At 40.0% G+C, this 18,835-nt stretch overlaps 1 protein-coding gene across 1 annotated transcript; it reads left to right on the top strand.

Moving 5' to 3' along the window:
• Positions 1–1,901: 1,901 nt before the first annotated feature.
• LOC309608033 (DLA class II histocompatibility antigen, DR-1 beta chain-like) lies at positions 1,902–18,751 on the top strand (the record flags this gene model as incomplete). Its single annotated transcript, XM_082347264.1, has 5 exons — positions 1,902–2,001; positions 5,512–5,832; positions 8,120–8,401; positions 9,754–9,777; positions 10,067–18,751. 5 exons carry the CDS (start codon positions 1,902–1,904, stop codon positions 10,078–10,080), a joined length of 741 nt encoding a protein of 246 aa, XP_082203390.1. The 3' UTR covers positions 10,081–18,751.
• Between the last annotated feature and the right edge of the window lie 84 nt (positions 18,752–18,835).

Below are 18,835 nucleotides of genomic sequence, written 5' to 3' on the forward strand. Positions count from 1 at the left end.
TCAATCTGGAGTGTACCATTTACTAGTCTTGTATCCTTGCAGAGATTATCTAACCTCCTTCCACTATTTTATTTTCTCCATTCGTAAGATTAAAAGGGTACTTGAATCACTGAGATGATGTGAGAATTACATTTTAAAAAGACATATAAAAAGTCTTTGTATAATTCTGGGTACTAAGTAAAACTCTCAAAATTTACTCAATAAATTTTAATCATTTTAAAGCAGCATGATGAGTACTGTCACTAGAAATATTAAGGCACATAAAGAATGGCTTGGGCAGAGTGTGAATTAATGCATAATTTTAAATAAGTAGTTGCATTTAAAGTCCATTCTAAATCTGAAATATTATATTTATGTTAATATAATGTGTAATAATAATCTAAAAGTAGAATTACATTTTTAAGATTATATGACTACATCAAAGGATATAATTCGTAGTTTTTTCATAGGGTTCTATTTATGAACACTCCATAATGTATTCATTAGCAACACCTTCTTATAATATCTTCTGGGGATAAAGCAAGAGAAGGTGAATTATAAGAGGACATGTTCCCAAGAAAATAAGAAAATTCTAATGGGAGCCAAGAATAAGGAATTGAACATATTTTACATAAAATATTAATTACTCTAAAGAGGAGGTGTTGTGTCAAAGGCTGACTTTGACTTTTTATCAATCTTTCAGTCACTTGCAAACTCTGATCAGTACAGCTGGCTTTATCACATTAAGTTAAATGTTACAAAGATGTCTTCAAGATCTTCCATTCCACGCAGATTGCCTCCTCTAAGCCCCTTTCTCTATGAATATTCTGGAGGTGCCACTAAACTTAGATAGCATCAGGAGACAAACCTGTGAAGTTTTTCCACTCATGTTAAGTAATTCACTAAATTTCCATTTCCTTTAGTTTATCAGAGACACCCCTGCCTGTCAGGAAGTACAGATTATACTCTAAACAACAGCTATAACTCTGTCACATCATCAGTTACCAGGGGATGGTGTTCCTTAAAGCATCCAGAGAATCACAGCATTTTTCATTATTGTTATACCTGAAAGATCACAGTGCCTTCATTTCAATTGCAGAGGTTAAATAATTTCGCCAAATCTACAACAAGTACAAGAAGGACCAAATTAAAGGTCTCCTAAATTGCAATCACTTTCTCTCTACCTGCTCAACTCCTAAACACACTCACACAATTATATTTGTCAAAATATCTATGTCTTCGAGTAAGAGAAATGAATGATCTTTAGGCTCAAACATGTGATACATCATTGACAAGCAGGGAGCTGGCTCTCAAGAGAAGCCCAAATAAAATGTGTCAGATACAACTGGATCAAACATTTAAAGCACTAAATTAAAACAATCCTTTTTTTTTTTTTTAATTTATTTATTTTTGGCTGTGTTGGGTCTTCGTTTCTGTGCGAGGGCTTTCTCCAGTTGTGGCGAGCGGGGGCCACTCTTCATCGCGGTGCGCGGGCGTCTCACTGTCACGGCCTCTCCCGTTGCAGAGCACAGGCTCCAGACGCGCAGGCTCAGTAGTTGTGGCTCACGGGCTTAGTTGCTACGCGGCATGTGGGATCCTCCCAGACCAGGGCTCGAACCCGTGTCCCCTGCATTGGCAGGCAGACTCCTAACCACTGCGCCACCAGGGAAGCCCTAAAACAATCCTTTTAATGGAGGAAATTCTAAGTTTCAGAAGAGCACCTTCATACTGAATCTCTGACCATTAAGTGATGATGCTTCTCATCTGTGATGCTGATTGGTTCTCTAACACCGAGAACATCCAATCCAGGAGCAAATACTGAATTCCTTGGTTGATGTCACTTGGGTGGAGGAGGGTCACAGTACCCATTTGAGTGGGGCTTGCCTGCTCCCCTCACACCTTGTCCTCTCCTGTTCTCCAGCATGGTGTCTCTGTATTTCTCCGGAGGCTCCTGGATGGCAGCTCTGACAGTGATACTGATGGTGCTGAGCCCGCCCCTCGCTTGGGCCAGGGAGACCCAATGTAAGTGCACACTTTGGGGGGTGAGCTATTGTGGAGTGGGGGAAGGAAGGGAGTTAGCTTTATCTCTGTGTCCAGACCAGCCTTCTTTAAAAATTGTGACTTTTCGGGCTTCCCTGGTGGTGCAGTGACTTTGTTTTTAGTGACCACCTATCTTTATCACATGGATCTATCTACAACAAAACGTGCCTGGATACTTGCCCTCTTAAAGAGTGTGGCATACGTAGCCTCCGTATCTATAGTCTATTTCTTCTCAAGTGTCCTCCAATGAAACTTCCCCAGCCTTGCATCTCATCCCTTCAGGTGTTTGAAAAGATTTAGAAAAAATGATGTTAAAATAATTTTCCATTAACAGATCTCTTTTTTATGTTGAATTGTACAAGAAAAAGGGAAAGTTTCTCTGAAGATTTTATGGCAAATCTAAATACTTAGGAAGATCTCTCCTAGAAGGTCCTGTCTTATGTCCTCAACAGGATCTGTGTTGCTGCTACCTCTCCCTAATATATGAGGATGTATCAAGGGAACTCCCCCATTATCTTCTTTCCATTTTCCCTGAACTCCAATGTTTATAAGGTTTGAATGCCTGTACTAGGAGTTCTTTGACAGAAGTTGGGGTTAGTTTTCTCTCTATTTCTCCTTGGTAAGGCACCCTGGAGCTGAAGCAAGGATTCTTAGTACTTGGAATGACCCTGTAGATAAAGAGCACCTATGGGGGTGTTCTTTGATGCCTTAAAAAATGTAAGGCATCTTCTGAACACCCAACACAGGTTAGTGACCATTATAAATCTATTTTGAGCCTTTCTTTTTTTTAAAAAAATTTATTTATTTATTTATTTTTGGCCGAGTTGTGTTGCTGTGCGCAGGTTTTCTCTAGTTGTGGCTAGCGGGGGCTACTCTTCGTTGCGGTGTGTGGACTTCTCATTGCGGTGGCTTCTCTTGTTGCGGAGCATGGGCTCTAGACATGAGGGCTTCAGTAGTTGTGGCTCACGGGCTCTAGAGTGCAGGCTCAGTAGTTGTGGTGCATGGGCTTAATTGCTCTGTGGCATGTGGGATCTTCCCAGACCAGGGCTCGAACCCATGTCCCCTGCGTTGGCAGGTGGATTCTTAACCACTGTGCCACCAGGGAAGCCTGAGCCTTTCTATACTATCAGTTTCCCCCATATCTCCCCCTTCTCTGGCCGGAGCATAGAATAAATTATATGAAATTCTGATTTTGTAGTTCACAGATAGTCAAATATCTGCAGTTTTACATGGGAAACCATGTACCTCATTAGGGTACAGACAGTGTGAAAGTTGTTTCCATCCCATTAGGCTGAAAGCTGGTAAGCAAGTCAAGGGAACTCATTGGTCTCTTGGAGTCTTGGACCCAAATTTCATAAGATCATGCATCATGCCCTCTGTTTTCCTTTATCAGCTATGTTTGGTTACCTCAAATTTTAGTTCCTCCCTATTTTTCCCCAGCTATGTCATCACCAGATCTGATAATCCCCAAAGTATGCACAGACCCTCAGCACTATAACAGGTTCGCTGGATGATTTCGAACATAATGAACTCTTCCCCTTTTCTTAAAATTACCATTTCCTACCTGTGAATGTTTCTTCCAACTAGTAGAAGAAGAAAGAGGAAATTTGGGTTTTTCATGAGAAGTAGAAGGGATATAATGTGTCATCAGAATAAAAGAGCGTTGGAGCTGAACCCTTTCTTGCTTTCTGGGATGCCCACAAAAATCAATTCCTAGAACCCTGGGTTTATTAATTTAGACTACAAATATTTTTCTGAGCAACTATTATTATATGCTGGGCTCTATTCTAGGCTCAGACAATCCTATTTGAATAAGATAGAAAAATCCCCAATTATCTTGGAACTTACTTAATGACAAGAAAGACAACAATCCAATAAACATTTAACAGCAACAATGACAACCAACAAAACCAAAAAACATTTCAGAGAGCAACAAGTCCTCTGAAAAGAATACTTCAAGGTTATGGGACAGAGAGTATTGGATTCACCTGCCTTCAATTCAAGTGTCTAGGGAGCTCTCCCTGGAAAGGTGACATTCAGTTGAGACATAAATGATGAGAAGAAGCCAGACATGTGAGGGATCTAAGGGACAAATGCTCCAGGGAGAGGAACCAAGGGAAAGGCCAAACTGTGGGAAGATGTTTGCTGTTTAACGGACAGAAAGAAGGCTAGAGTGACTGAAGCAGAGCAAGCAAGTTGGGGAGTGAAATAAGATGAGGTTGGAAAGGAAATCAGGAGCCAGATCATATTAGGCCCAGATGGTCATGGTGAGAACTTTGATTTTTATTTGTGGAGATATGTGAAGACAAAGTCCTGAGGGATAAGCTTGACCTTCTATCCACCAACCCCCACCATTTAATTCATTAACAAGTCATACAACAATCTACCCCAAATCTGTTCACTCTATTTTTACTACTGTCTTTGTCACTACCACACTAAATGAAGCCACAAGCACACCTTCACTGGAGAATTCTACCATGTTCCTAAATGGTCTCCCTGTCTCCACTTATGGACTCCTAAAATCCAATCTCTATGTAGTACCTACAATTATTTCTTAAAAGTAAACATAAATGACCCTCCTTGTAACGCTTCAGTAGCTTCACGTATCTCTACCTAACCTAGGTTAGGGTTAAGGTTTCCCATTACATTTAGCATGAAGTCAAAATCCTAACATTGTCTCCAAGGCTTCTAAGTACCCCACACCATTTCTCCAGTCTAGTCTTTTACCCTCCTCCTTCCTCACTCTCTGTGCTCAGTGAACTGTTTTCTTCTGATTTCTTGCAGAAGTTGATCATGTCTTTCAAGCTTCTGCACACGATATTACCCTTACCTGAAATATGCCTCCTCTTTCCCTCACATACACCCCCCCCACACCCACTCTCCCTTTCAGCTCACATCAACTTAACCTTTCATGTCACATCTTAAATATCAGTCTTTAGAGACTACTTCTCTGACACCCTAACGTAATTATTCTCTGTTCTAGATCTCCGTGCTTTTCTTGTGACATTTCTGGCTCCTGTATAATTAATTCTTGTGTGGTTGGGTTTTGTCCATCACTTTCACTAAATTTTATGCTCCTAGAAGGTAGGGGAGATGTTTGTTTTTCCTTCTGTGGAATCCCAGGGGCAGCAGCACAGGCTTGGCACAAGGTCAGCACTAGGTAAGGAAGTGTTTCAGGAACAGCTAAAGGGTGGTGGGGTGAGAGGAGGAAGCAGAGAGTGTTTTTCTGGTGGAGGCATTCAGGAGGAGGTGGTGATGGGGCAAATCCTGGTCCCGCTCAGGCTTGGAGGTCCCCAGCCAAGTACAGAGCTGACTGCATCCCAAATGCCTTAGGATCAGAGGGGTCTCCTCCACCCACCATGGTCTCGCTTGACCCTGCAGATCAAAGATGAACCCGTGGGGTAGTTGGGGGTGCCAGTGGAGCCAATAAGGGAGTGTCTTAGTTCCCCGTCCTCCGTCTGGGTGCCCTGCCTTTGTGGGTATTGCCTTCAGTCTCTTCCCAGGAGCCCGCCCAGGTGATCAGATCTTTCCTGTCCCCACAGCACTTTTCGTGCAACAGTTTAAGGGGCGAGTGTCGTTTCTCTAATGAGACAGAGAGGGTGCGGCTAGTGGTCAGACACATCTATAACCGGGAGGAGTTCGCGCGCTTCGACAGCGACGTGGGCGAGTACCGGGCGGTGAGCGAGCTGGGCCGGCCGGACGCCGAGTACTGGAACAGCCAGAAGGACCTCCTGGAGCAGAAACGGGCCGAGCTGGACACGGTGTGCAGACACAACTACGGGGTTGTGGAGAGCTTCACGGTGCAGCGGCGAGGTGAGCGCGGGGCTGGGCGGCCAGCGGGCGGGGGGCAGTGTATGTGGGTGTGTGTTTGAGACAGAGACAGAGACAGGGAGACACAGAGACGGGGACAGAGGAGACTGCGTTCGGGGGGCGGGGGTGTGTAAGACTGCGAGCAAGTACGAGTTAGGCGGGTTCCTGTTGTCTGGAGACAGTGTGTGATTTTGTCAGTGACTGTGAGAGGGGACAGAGCGTGTGTGGTGTGGGGAGGCCCGGGAGGGAGGGGAGGTGTGGTGGGAGGGGTGCAGGAGGGAGGCTCCGGGAGTCCTTGGTGGTCCCTGTGGGGGAGGGGAGGGGAGGGGAGGGGGGAGGGGAGGAAACCCCCACTGGGGTGGGCGGTTAGAGATGCGGGAGGGACTTCAAGGTGTCTATGGTTGGGGGAAGGTTTGGGGGAGGAGAGGTGAGGAAAGTGAAAGGATTGGGAGCCTGTGAGGAGAAGAGTCACAGCGTGCTCTGGGCACACACCCTCTTACTCCTGACACCCCAGAAATAAGTGTGCTGCGTCTGTCTGTGTGCAGGAGCACTTCACTGAGAAAAAGGTGTCAGACTACTTTTTGACAGGTGCGGGCAGGGGAGCCTCTGAGGCACCTCTGATCTCTCTGAAGCTTATTTCAGGTCTAAATTTCTTGCTTTTTTTCTCCTTAGTATATATATTTTACATAGTTGAAATGATAGTGAAATCAACTTTTTGAATTATAATTTTGTTACTTAATATGCTGATGTTACTATTTTTTATAATGCTAGTAGTATTTGAGTAGTTACATATTATCCTTTTTATACTTGTAACAATTTACCTCATTTTACTTTACATTCCCCTTTATTAGATCTTTTTACAACATTACCAAACAGTTGAAAATTTATATCTTTTTGTTTTTATTTTCTATTTCTTTGATTTCTAAGGTTCTTGAACATTTTTCACATATTTATTGGCTAACCTTTGTTATGGCTCTAAGAATTATCTATTGTTGGCTATGTCTGGGGTCCTGGTGGTGTTCTCGGTGATTTTACGGGTTCTCTATGCATTTAGATTAACAAGTTGCTGACATTTGATTTGGCTTTTTCTCCAGTTTGTGGTTTATATTTTGATTCTGTTCATTATATTCCAAGTTAGGAATTTAAACATTTTTATTTAATGAAATATACTGCAAAATTGTTAGTGATGATTTACCATCAGTCTTAAATCTACCACTTTGCATTACTGTAAAAATGTTTTTCCCCCCAGGTTTCTCTTTTGCAAATAATAATTGTGTTTATTGTGGCCAGTGGTGTCAAGGATTGTCTCAGGAACTAAGCACACATATTAATGAGTCTCAGACCCTGCCCTGAACTGAAATGTCAGCTTAAAAAGAAAGACAATTGTAAAATGATACAATTCCAGTAATAGATCTGCTTGTTTTGCAAAGCAGAGGAATTGATCAGCTGAGTGTAATAATAAGCTTTTGTTTTGTTTTGTTTTGTTTTGTTTTGTTTTGTTTTGTTTAATGAATGACTTGACTTGGTCTTTTCTCTCCCCTTCAGGAATCATGCTTTCCTTGGGACTCAACTCAGAGTTTAAGAATCACCTTTGTCTATTCCTGCTTCCCAGGGTAGAACCCTTTCTGTGGTGTTCTAAGGTGTGAGTGTAGCATTCCCAGGGTTTTATCCTCTGTCTCCCCATCTACCCCAAGCTCTCCCCTAATTTATCCACACTGCTTTGAGTCATATTTTCTCTCCAAGTAAATGAAGATAGTAAATAACTAACATATATTAAAGACTAAGTTCCAGCCATTGTTTCATATACTTTAGGTACATTAATCCTCACATAACCCTAAGAGATAAGTTAGTATTATTATCCCCCTTTACAGGTAAGCAACCTGAGGCACAGAGGAATTTTAAAATTCACCCAGGATCAATCAGTAAGAGGCAGAGCCTGGATTTGAACTCAGGCACCCTGGCTCCAGAAATCATGCTATTAATAATACACTATATACTGTGCAAAGATTTGCAAACACATCAATTCAACAATGAATAACTCTTTCATGCTATGAAAAAACAAAACAATAGAAAACAAATTTCCTGAACATCTGTCAGATCTAATGGGCCCATACTGTAAGCATTAAAGTCAAGTCTTATGGCACTAATTTCTGTTGGACTACATGACCAGCTTTCAGGGAGGCCTGCCGGAGACTGAAGATTGGGACTAGAGACTGGGGGCAGAAAGGCAGCCAACCAACGAGACTTACTCTGTCTCCCTCATTTATCCCCTCTACCTTTTCTCTCCTAGTGGCGCCTACAGTGACTGTGTATCCTGCAAAGACACAGCCCCTGCAGCACCACAACCTCCTGGTCTGCTCTGTGAATGGTTTCTATCCAGGCCACATTGAAGTCAGGTGGTTCCAGAACGGCCAGGAAGAGGAGACTGGGGTGGTATCCCCAGGCCTGATCCCTAATGGGGACTGGACCTTCCAGACCATGGTGATGCTTGAAACAGTCCCTCAGAGTGGAGAGGTCTACACCTGCCATGTGGAGCACCCCAGCCAGACGAGCCCTCTCACAGCGGAATGGAGTGAGAAGCTTTCTGGCCTCATAAGTTCCTCACCCACCATGGAGGGGGCTTGCTTACCCCTGAGGGTTCGGTTTCTCCTCTCCCCACAGCATGTGTTTATTTGCTCCATGTTCTCCTCTCCTTCAGCTGAGGTTATTATTGAGGATATCACAGGAACCTTATAATATCCTGTGATAGAAATCCTCTGATAGTTTACAGATATCCTGTAATATTTTCTACAAGTACCTAAACCCCCTAGGAGGCAATTCTGCCTGACATGCAGAAAAGAGGTGTCCCTGTTTTGAGCCTCCGTGAAATCTCAGGTCATGGTCACTACATGGCCCTGGGCACCAGTCCCCTGCCTCAGGCTGGGCTTGTACTTCTGACACTGTTTCTCTGAGATGTTCACTGTGATCTGTGAAGGGGCACATCCTCTACAGTGTAGGGACCTTCCTGACATGAGGGAAGTCCAACCTCAGTTCTGCCTTTTATTAGCTCTGTCACCCTAGACAAGCTACATAATATCATTGAGTCCCAGGCTCCTCACCCATCAGATGTTGTAGTCATGGCCTTATGTCAGGGCTGTGATATTTAAATGAGTTCAATGTCTTAACCTTGTAGCTACTCTGTATTTTTAACCTCTTTTCCAGAAATGACCAATCATTCTAGTTCTTCCAGGGCAGCCTTCTTTCCCCACTCTCAAAGATCTCAATCTCAGAATCTCAATTAGAGAAGTTGGATTTGGGATAAGAATCACTAAAACTAGCTTCTTTTCTCAGGGGCACAGTCTGAATTTGCTTAGAGCAAGATGCTGAGTGGAATCGGGGCCTTTGTTCTGGGTCTGCTCTTCCTTGGGGTGGGGCTGTTCATCTACTTCAGGAATCAGAAAGGTAAGGAACCTGTTGGCAGCTGAGATGCCCCACAGACTTTTTTGGAGAAAGAAAGATGGTTTTGCTCAAGTTTGTTCTCTGTATATCAGTGACTGTGTATAAAACTTCTATTTCCCCTTTATTGACCTCAAATTTCCAGAAATCCAGAAATCAACAGTTCATGGTTACTTATGGTTGAAAAATAAGAGGTGATGGCCTGTAGAGATAAAAGAAGAGTTAACATGCATGGAGATTTTGGGTGGAGATCCTGGGGCAAATGCAGGAAGAGACACAATGGCTGATGAAATTACACTGGAATTTTGTGACAGAAACTTCATGGATCACATGCTCCTAGTGTCTGCTCTCCTGTCTACCCTGGCATTAGGGGATAAGTGTTGTGGTGTAGGGAAATATCAGGTGGGGGCCTGGGGCTGGGGACGTGGTATCTGGGGACAGAATTCCTTCCATATCGTTTAAATATATATCTTCTCTTCTCTTTCCCAGGACACTCCAGACTTCAGCCAACAGGTAGTGCCCTTTAATCCTCTTTTAGAGATAGATTTGGTCTCCTAGAACTGGTTGTAGAGATGACAAGACAGGAGACAGACATAACGGGTATGACTTTTTGAATTCTAAACTTCTTCTTGCCACTTAACAAAAGGCCAGTTCTCTAAAGTAGCTTTGGCTCAGGGAGATCTAGGAATGTTTTTTCCCTTCTTACAGTACTGCTTTAACATGAGACCCTGGGAGAGGGGGAAAGCAGCTGCTTGTAGAATTAGCTTGTAGTAAAAACAACTCTATCGTCTGTCTTCTGCAGGACTCCTAAACTGAAGTGAAGATAATGACACTCATAAGAGGAAGAACCTTCTGGCTCAGCTACTTTGCAGCATGAAAGTGTTTCCTGTTGGGCTTTTAATCCACAAAGAGAGTGCTTTCTCAAGATCTGGTTTGCTCCTGCAGAAAATCTCCTCCCTGATGGCTTCGTCAGCCCCTGCCGCTTGACCTGGAAATCCGGAATACTGAAGGCAGTATCCTATCTTCATTCTTTCCTGGTCCCTTTTATATTCAAGCCTTCTGGCCTCCCTTTCATCTGAACACATCTTTAACCCACATTTCTTTACGAAGTTTTGCTCAAATAAACGTGGAGTGAGAAGCATCTGATACAGCTTCAAGGAAAAACATAGGCAAAAAAGAAAAAAGAGAGGGAGAGAGAAAGGGAGTGTCTGGTGGGGAGGGTGGGCAGCGGGAGGGTGAGAATTTCCCCCTCTATCCTTCCTGAGTTCCTGTGGCTAGACTATTAATAAAATTGATGCAAGACAGAGTAGCAAGAGAAAAAGAAACAAATTTTAATTCACGTGCATGGAGGTCTCTAGAAATAGGACCTAAGAAGTGGCCAAAGCAGGTAGCTTTTATGCTTTTTAGACAAAGAAACAATAAGTTTGTGAGTAATTGACAGGACAAAGAAACTTAGGTTTTGGGTGCTCTAATAGTGAAGAACCTAACCAAAGTTTGGGCTTGAGGTAGTATCAATAAATTAAAGACGCAACAAGGTTTGTTTATATAGGTTTCTTGGTCTGAATTCCTGTCTCTGGTGATAAGTGTGTCATACCTCCAGATGCAGGAAGTGCATCTTTCACATGAGAGGTTATTTCCTGCTTTCAGGGAGACAGAAGGAGGGTCAGAGTGTCCCTCTTGCATTGGCCATTTCTTAAGTAACTTTAGTTCAAAATAATCAATATGCCATTGTGACATATTTGGGAACAGCCTTCCCTGAGCCCCAACAAGAGGTTTTCAATAATAGTTTTTATTTTTATTCCTGAATTTTGGTCACATGTGGGTCTCGTAGTTTCTTTACTTCATTCTCTGTTTTATCTTGAGTTTTCTGTATTCTGTAATCAGGAGTATTTAGCTGAGATAGTAGCCAGTTTTGGGAAATGAAGTAATACACTTCTAGATAATCCATGGCTTATTAAAGAATAAATCAGATGAGAAATTAGAAAACTATGGGAATGTTAAAATAGATTTTCAGTACATGTGATATGCAACCAAAGGAATCTCCAGAGGGAAATTTATAGATTTAAATGCTTATATTATAAAAGGAAAAATATATAAAAATCAGAGACCTAAACTTTTATCTTAAGCATCTAGGAAAAGTAAATTTAACTTGAAAAATAGAGGAAAGGAAATAATAAAGGTAAAAGAGAAAATTAATACAATTGAAAATAAATGTATAATAAAGAAAATTAACAAAACTAGAAGGTTTTCTTTCTTTTCTTTCACTTTTTAAATAAATCACCTACAAGATTGCTAAAGAAGAAAAAAAAATCTAAATTAGAAATTATTAACACCTGGAATGTAAAAGATAATATTCCTAAAGATCCTACAGGCATTAAAAAGATACTAAGAAGATATTATAAAGAATTTTATGCCAGTAGATTTGATATTTTAGATGAAATTCATTGAAAAACACTAAATTTCATGATCTATTTCTGTGTAACAAATCATCCCCAAACTTAGTGGCTTAAAACTGTAGCTATTTGATGATTTTTCACAGTTCTAAGAGTTGGTTGAGCTTAGTGGGTGGTTTTCATGGAGGGTCTCTCACATGGCTGCAGTCAGACAGTAGCTGGGGCTGGGGTCCTCTGGAGGCTCATCTGGGACACTGAGACACTCTCTCCCTCTGCATGAAGTTCCAGTGCCTCTAACGTGGGCTATGTGGTTCCATCAGCTGTGCAAACAAGCCTGATGCCTCAGGACTCCCAAGAGAGGAAAGTAAAAGCTACAAGACTTCTTTAAACTTAGCTTCAGAACTTGTGTGGGGTAATTTCCATCACATTATAATGGTCTAAGTGAGTATAGGGTCAGTCCAGATTTAAGGGGAGGGGATATACAATCTATGTCTCCATGAGATAAATGCAAATAATTTGTACCCTTCTTTAATCTACCCCATATAATTTACCAAAACTGACTCAAAATAGACAATCTGTATAGTGGTACATCTGATAAAGAAATTTAGATCATCCGTCAATTGAAATCCAAGGCCCCGTTTGCTTCAATGTTAAATCTTACTAAATTTTTCCAATCCATCTGAAATTGGTTTTTATTGAAATTTGACTAGGTGTCACATTAAATTTCCTTAAATGGACCTTCAAATGACGTAGCAGCATTTATTGAAAAGACCGTCTTTCCCCCATTGCTCTGCAGTGTCACCATAGACCAGAGCATTGCATTTGTGAGGGGATCTGTTTCTAGAATTTCTCTTTTGTTCTGTTGTGCAGTTTGTCTATACTTGAGCCAACACCACACTATATCACTTAATATATCACACAATGTTAACTCATATAGCTTTCATTATCTTGTGCTGAATTTCTTCCAGGTTTTTTTTTTTCTAATTTTTCAAAATTTTCTTGGCTAAACTAAGACTATAGTATTTACATGTGAATTTTTTAATTCAGCTTGGCAATCCTCCCACACCACCACCACCACCAACAACAACAACAAGAAAACCCCAAAACAGTAAAGAAACAAAGCAAAACTAGCAAGGAAACCAGCAAACAAAATTCCTTGCCATGATGTGAATGAGATTTCTACTGAATTTAGATTAATTTAGAGAGAACTGACATCTTTAAAATATTTACTCTTATGATTGATCTCCAAACTTTGTATTCTCATCATTTATGTAGTTCTACTAATTTCTCTTAATGATGATTTGTAGTTTTCACTATAGAAATCTCACTCATCTTTTATTAGATTTATTCCTTGATAATTGACATTTTTGGATGCTATTGCAAATGGTATCATTTTCTTGATTCCAAGGAATGCTCCCCCCCCAAAAAACACCCCACTGCTACAACTAATAAGAAAGTTCATCAAGGTTGCAGAATTCAAAATCAACCCAAAAAATTGATTTGTATTCTACATATGGCAATGAAGGCATTAAACAAAAATTAAGTATACAATATCATTTACAATCTGGTAAACTGAGGCCCACCAAAATTTTTTCAAGACTTCATTTGAGGGACTATCAACTCAAATCCAGCAGTGCCAAACCGAAAGTGGTTAGGAGCACTCCACCAACACAAGCTGGGGGAAAGACTTTTATAAAAATGAGGCAGAAGGAAAGAAAGGAAATTATTTGATTGGCTATAACTTAAGTGGCCGCCTTACTTGCAAAAGCCTAGTTGGATGTTTGTGACTGGTTGCTCTTAAATTCGTTTTCTGGGATACGAGTGCATTAACGGATATTAGATCTGGCTTGGGTTTGGGTTTGCTTATGCAGGCTACCTAGGCATTCGAGCCATCTCAGTCTAATGGCCTCCTTATGTAATTACTTCAGCAATTCCCCCCTTTTGGTCATCCTCTCATGTGTTTGTTATTAGCACACTCTCAGTTATCAGCAGCGTGACTTGTTTCGCTGTGAAACTTATAGGTTATGAAATCACTTTTGAGGAAGGTTTTTGCTGTTCAACTCATTGTTCATCTTGTTTCTGTTTCTCAAAGCACAGTGAGACAATCTGATGTATTAATGGTGCTGTGAACACCTATAAAACCCTTGAGAGAACACAGCTCGTCAGGGAGACAACAATGATGGCTATCAGAAGGAAAATACCAAGAGACTGAAATATGCATCTATTCAGAGGCCCCATGAACCAAATCATTCTGTACCAAACAAATAAAAGAATGTACATGAAGAGGCACTAATTTCTTTTAGCCAAGTGGCTCAATAATTTTTTGTATTTGAGTTTCTATAATACCAGAGGTATTTGCAGGAGATATTTGGTATCGCAGACTCCTGTGGCCAGCAAGTAATTTAAATTCTATTATCTAAAACCACCTGTTAGGTCAAAATAATCCTTATGCCAAAGAGGCATATTGTATGGTGGCATATTCTGCTACCCTTCAAGGTCATGCTGCCATGATTTGTGCTTGTTTTGCTTATTTTTATTTTGCTTCTCTTAGATTTTTATCAATAGGCTGTAAAAATTTTGAAGAAAACTAATGGAATTTATAACGTCACTAAGCATGATATCTAACTATTTTGCTTGCATTTTAATTTGAAATTTTCATAATAACTCAATGTGATAAAAATTAGTTTCAGTCTAAGTTAAGAAAATGGGTAAAGTGATGAAAGGGAAAAACCTACAACCAAGGTTACTCTACCCAGCAAAGATCTCATTCAGATTCGACGGAGAAATTAAAACCTTTACAGACAAGCAAAAGCAAAGAGAATTCAGCACCACCAAACCAGCTTGGCAACAAATGCTAAAGGAACTTTTCTAGGCAGGAAACACAAAAGAGGGAAAAGACCTACAAAAACAAACCCAAAACAATTAAGAAAATGGTAATAGGAACATACATATCAATAATTATCTTAAATGTAAATGGATTAAATGCTCCCACCAAAAGACATAGACTGACTGAATGGATACAAAAACAAGACCCGTATATACGCTGTCTACAAGAGACCTACTTCAGACCTAGGGACACATACAGACTGAAAGTGAGGGGATGGAAAAAGATATTCCATGCAAATGGAAATCAAAAGAAAGCTGGAGTAGCAATTCTCGTATCAGACAAAATAGACTTTAAAATAAACACTATTACAAGAGACAAAGAAGGACACTACATAATGATCAAGGGATCAATCCATAAGCTGTAAATATTTATGCACCCAACATAGCACCTCAATACATAAGGCAAATGCTAACAGCCATAAAAGGGGACATCGACAGTAACACAATAATAGTAGGGGACTTTAACACCCCATTTTCACCAATGGGCAGATCAACCAAAATGAAAATAAATAAGGAAACACAAGCTTTAAATGACACATTAAACAAGATGGACTAAATTGATATTTATAGGAAATTCCATCCAAAAACAACAGAATACACTTTCTTCACAAGTGCTCATGGAACATTCTCCAGGATAGATCATATATTGGGTCACAAATCAAGCCTTGGTAAATTTAAGAAAATTGAAATCATATCAAGTATCTTTTCTGACCAGAACGCTATGAGACTAGATATCAATTACAGGAAAAAATCTGAAAAAATACAAACTCATGAAGTCTAAACAATACACTACAAAATAACTAAGAGATCACTGAAGAAATCAAATAGGAAATCAAAAAATACCTAGAAACAGATGACAATGAAAACACAATGACCCAAAACCTATGGGATGCAGGAAAAGCAGTTCTAAGAGGGAAGTTTATAGCAATACAAACCTACCTCAAGAAACAAGAAAAATCTCAAATAAGCAACCTAACCTTACACCTAAAGCAATTAGAGAAAGAAAAACAAAACCCCCAAAGTTAGCTGAAGGAAAGAAATCATAAAGATCAGAAATAAATGGAAAAGAAATGAAGGAAACAATAGCAAAGATCAAAAAAACTAAAAGCTGGTGCTTTGAGAAGATAAACAAAATTGATAAACCATTAGCTAGACTCGTCAAGGAAAAAAGGGAGAAGACACAAATCAACAGAATTAGAAATGAAAAAGGAGAAGTAACAACAGACATTGCAGAAATACAGAAGATCATGAGAGATTACTACAAGCAACTATATGCCAGTAAAATGGACAACCTGGAAGAAATGGACAAATTCTTAGAAAAGCACAACCTTTCGAGACTGAACCAGGAAGAAATAGAAAATATAAACAGACCAATCACAAGCACTGAAATTGAAACTGTGATTAAAAATCTTCCAACAAACAAAAGCCCAGAACCAGATGGATTCACAGGTGAATTCTATCCAACATTTAGAAAAGAGCTAACACCTATCCTTCTCAAACTCTTCCAAAATATAGCAGAGGGAGGAACACTTCCAAACTCATTCTACAAGGCCACCATCACCTTGATACCAAAACCAGACAAAGATGTCACAAAGAAAGAAAACTAAGGGCCAATATCACTGATGAACATAGATGCAAAAATCCTCAACAAAATACTAGCAAACAGAATCCAGCAGCACATTAAAAGGATCATACAACATGATCAAGTGGGGTTTATCCCAGGAATGCAAGGATTCTTCAATATACGCAAATCAATCAATGTGATAACCCATATTAACAAATAGAAGGATAAAAACCATATGATAATCTCAAGAGATGCAGAAAAAGCTTTTGATAAAATTCAACACACATTTATGATAAAAGCCCTCCAGAAAGTAGGCATAGAGGGAACTTACCTCAACATAATAAAGGCCATATGTGACAAACCCACAGCCAACATCGTTCTCAATGGTGAAAAACTGAAACCATTTCATCTAAGATCAGGAACAAGACAAGGTTGCCCACTTTCACCACTATTATTCAACATAGTTTTGGAAGTTTTAGCCATAGCAATCAGAGAAGAAAAAGAAATAAAAGGAATCCAAATTGGAAAAGAAGAAGTAAAACTGTCACTGTTTGCAGATGACATGATACTATACATAGAGAATCCTAAAGATGCTACCAGAGAACTACTAGAGCTAATCAATGAATTTGGTAAAGTAGCAGGATATGAAGTTAATGCACAGATATCTCCTGCATTCCTATACACTAATGATGAGAATTCTGAAAGAGAAATTAAGGAAACACTCCCATTTACCACTGCAACAAAAAGAATAAATACCTAGGAATAAACCTACCTAAGGAGACAAAAGACCTGTACGCAGAAAACTATAAGACACTGATGAAAGAAATTAAAGATGATACAACCAGATGGAGAGATATACCATGTTCTTGGATTGGAAGAATCAAGATTGTGAAAATGACTATACTACCCAAAGCAATCTATAGATTTAATGCAATCCCTATCAAACTACCAATGGCATTTTTCACAGAACTAGAACAAAAAAGTTCACAATTTGTATGGAAACACAAAAGACCCCGAATAGCCAAAGCAATCTTGAGAAAGAAAAATGGAGCTGGAGGAGTCAGGTTCCCTGACTTCAGACTATACTACAAAGTGACAGTAATCAAGACAGTATGGTACTGGCACAAAAACAGAAATATAGATCAATGGAACAGGATAGAAAGCCCAGAGATAAACCCATGCACATATGGTCATGTTATCTTTGATAAAGGAGGCAAGAATATACAATGGAGAAAAGACAACCTCTTCAATAAGTGGTGCTGGGAAAACTGGACAGCTACATGTAAAAGAATGAAATTAGAACACTCCCTAACACCACACTCAAAAATAAACTCAAAATGGATTAAAGACCTAAATGGAAGGCCAGACACTATCAAACTCTTAGAGGACAACATAGGCAGAACACTCTATGACATAAATCACAGCAAGATCCCTTTTGACCCACCTCCTAGAGAAATGGAAATAAAAACAAAAATAAACAAATGGGACCTAATGAAACTTAAAACTTTTGCACTGCAAAGGAAACCATAAACAAGATGAAAAGACAACCCTCAGAATGGGAGAAAATATTTGGAAACAAAGCAACTGACAAAGGATTCATCTCCAAAATATACAAGCAGCTCATGCAGCTCTATATCAAAAAAACAAACAACCCAATCCAAAAATGGGCAGAAGACCTAAACAGACATTTCTCCAAAGAAGATATACAGATTGCCAACAAACACATGAAAGTATGCTCAACATCACTAATCATTAGAGAAATGCAAATCAAAACTACAATGAGGTATCACCTCACACTGGTCAGAATGGCCATCATCAAAAAATCTACAAACAATAAATGCTGAAGAGGGTGTGGAGAAAAGGAAACCCTCTTGCCCTGTTGGTGGGAATGTAAATTGATACAGCCACTATGGAGGACAGTATGGATGTTCCTTAAAAAACTAAAAGTAGAACTACCATACGACCCAGCAATCCCACTACTGGGCATATACCCTGAGAAAACATTAATTCAAAAAGAGTCATGTACCAAAATGTTCATTGCAGCACTATTTACAGTAGCCAGGACATGGAAGCAATCTAGGTGTCCATCGACAGATGAATGGATAAAGAAGATGTGGCACAAATATACAATGGAATATTACTCAGCCATAAAAAGAAACAAAATTGAGTTTTTTGTAGTGAGGTGGATGGACCTAGAGTCTGTCATACAGAGCGAAGTAAGTCAGAAAGAGAAAAACAAGTACAGTATGCTAACACATATATATGGAATCAAAAAATAAAAATGCTTCCTATGAACCTAGGGGCAGGACAGGAATAAAGACGCAGGCGTAGAGAATAGACTTGAGGACACAGGGAGGGGGAAGGGTAAGCTGGGACAAAGTGAGAGAGTGGCATTAATATATATACACTACCAAATGTAAAATAGATAGCTAGTGGGAAGCAGCTACACAGCACAGGGAGATCAGCTCTGTGCTTTGTGACTACCTAGAGGGGGGGATAGGGAGGGTGCGAGGGAGATGCAAGAGGGAGGAGGTATGGGGATATATGTGTAGGTATAGCTGATTCACTTTGTTATACAGCAGAAACCAACACAACATTGTAAAGCAATTATAGTCCAATAAAGATGTTAAAAAAAAAAAGAAAATGGTAATGCCAATCTCAGTGTCCAATCTCATGCCTCCTTAAGTCTAAAATGCATGGTGTTGATTTGGAAATCCTGTTATGTATA

Source organism: Balaenoptera borealis (genome assembly GCF_965194805.1).
Source record: "Balaenoptera borealis genome assembly, chromosome: 12".
Taxonomy (NCBI): Eukaryota; Metazoa; Chordata; class Mammalia; order Artiodactyla; family Balaenopteridae; genus Balaenoptera; species Balaenoptera borealis.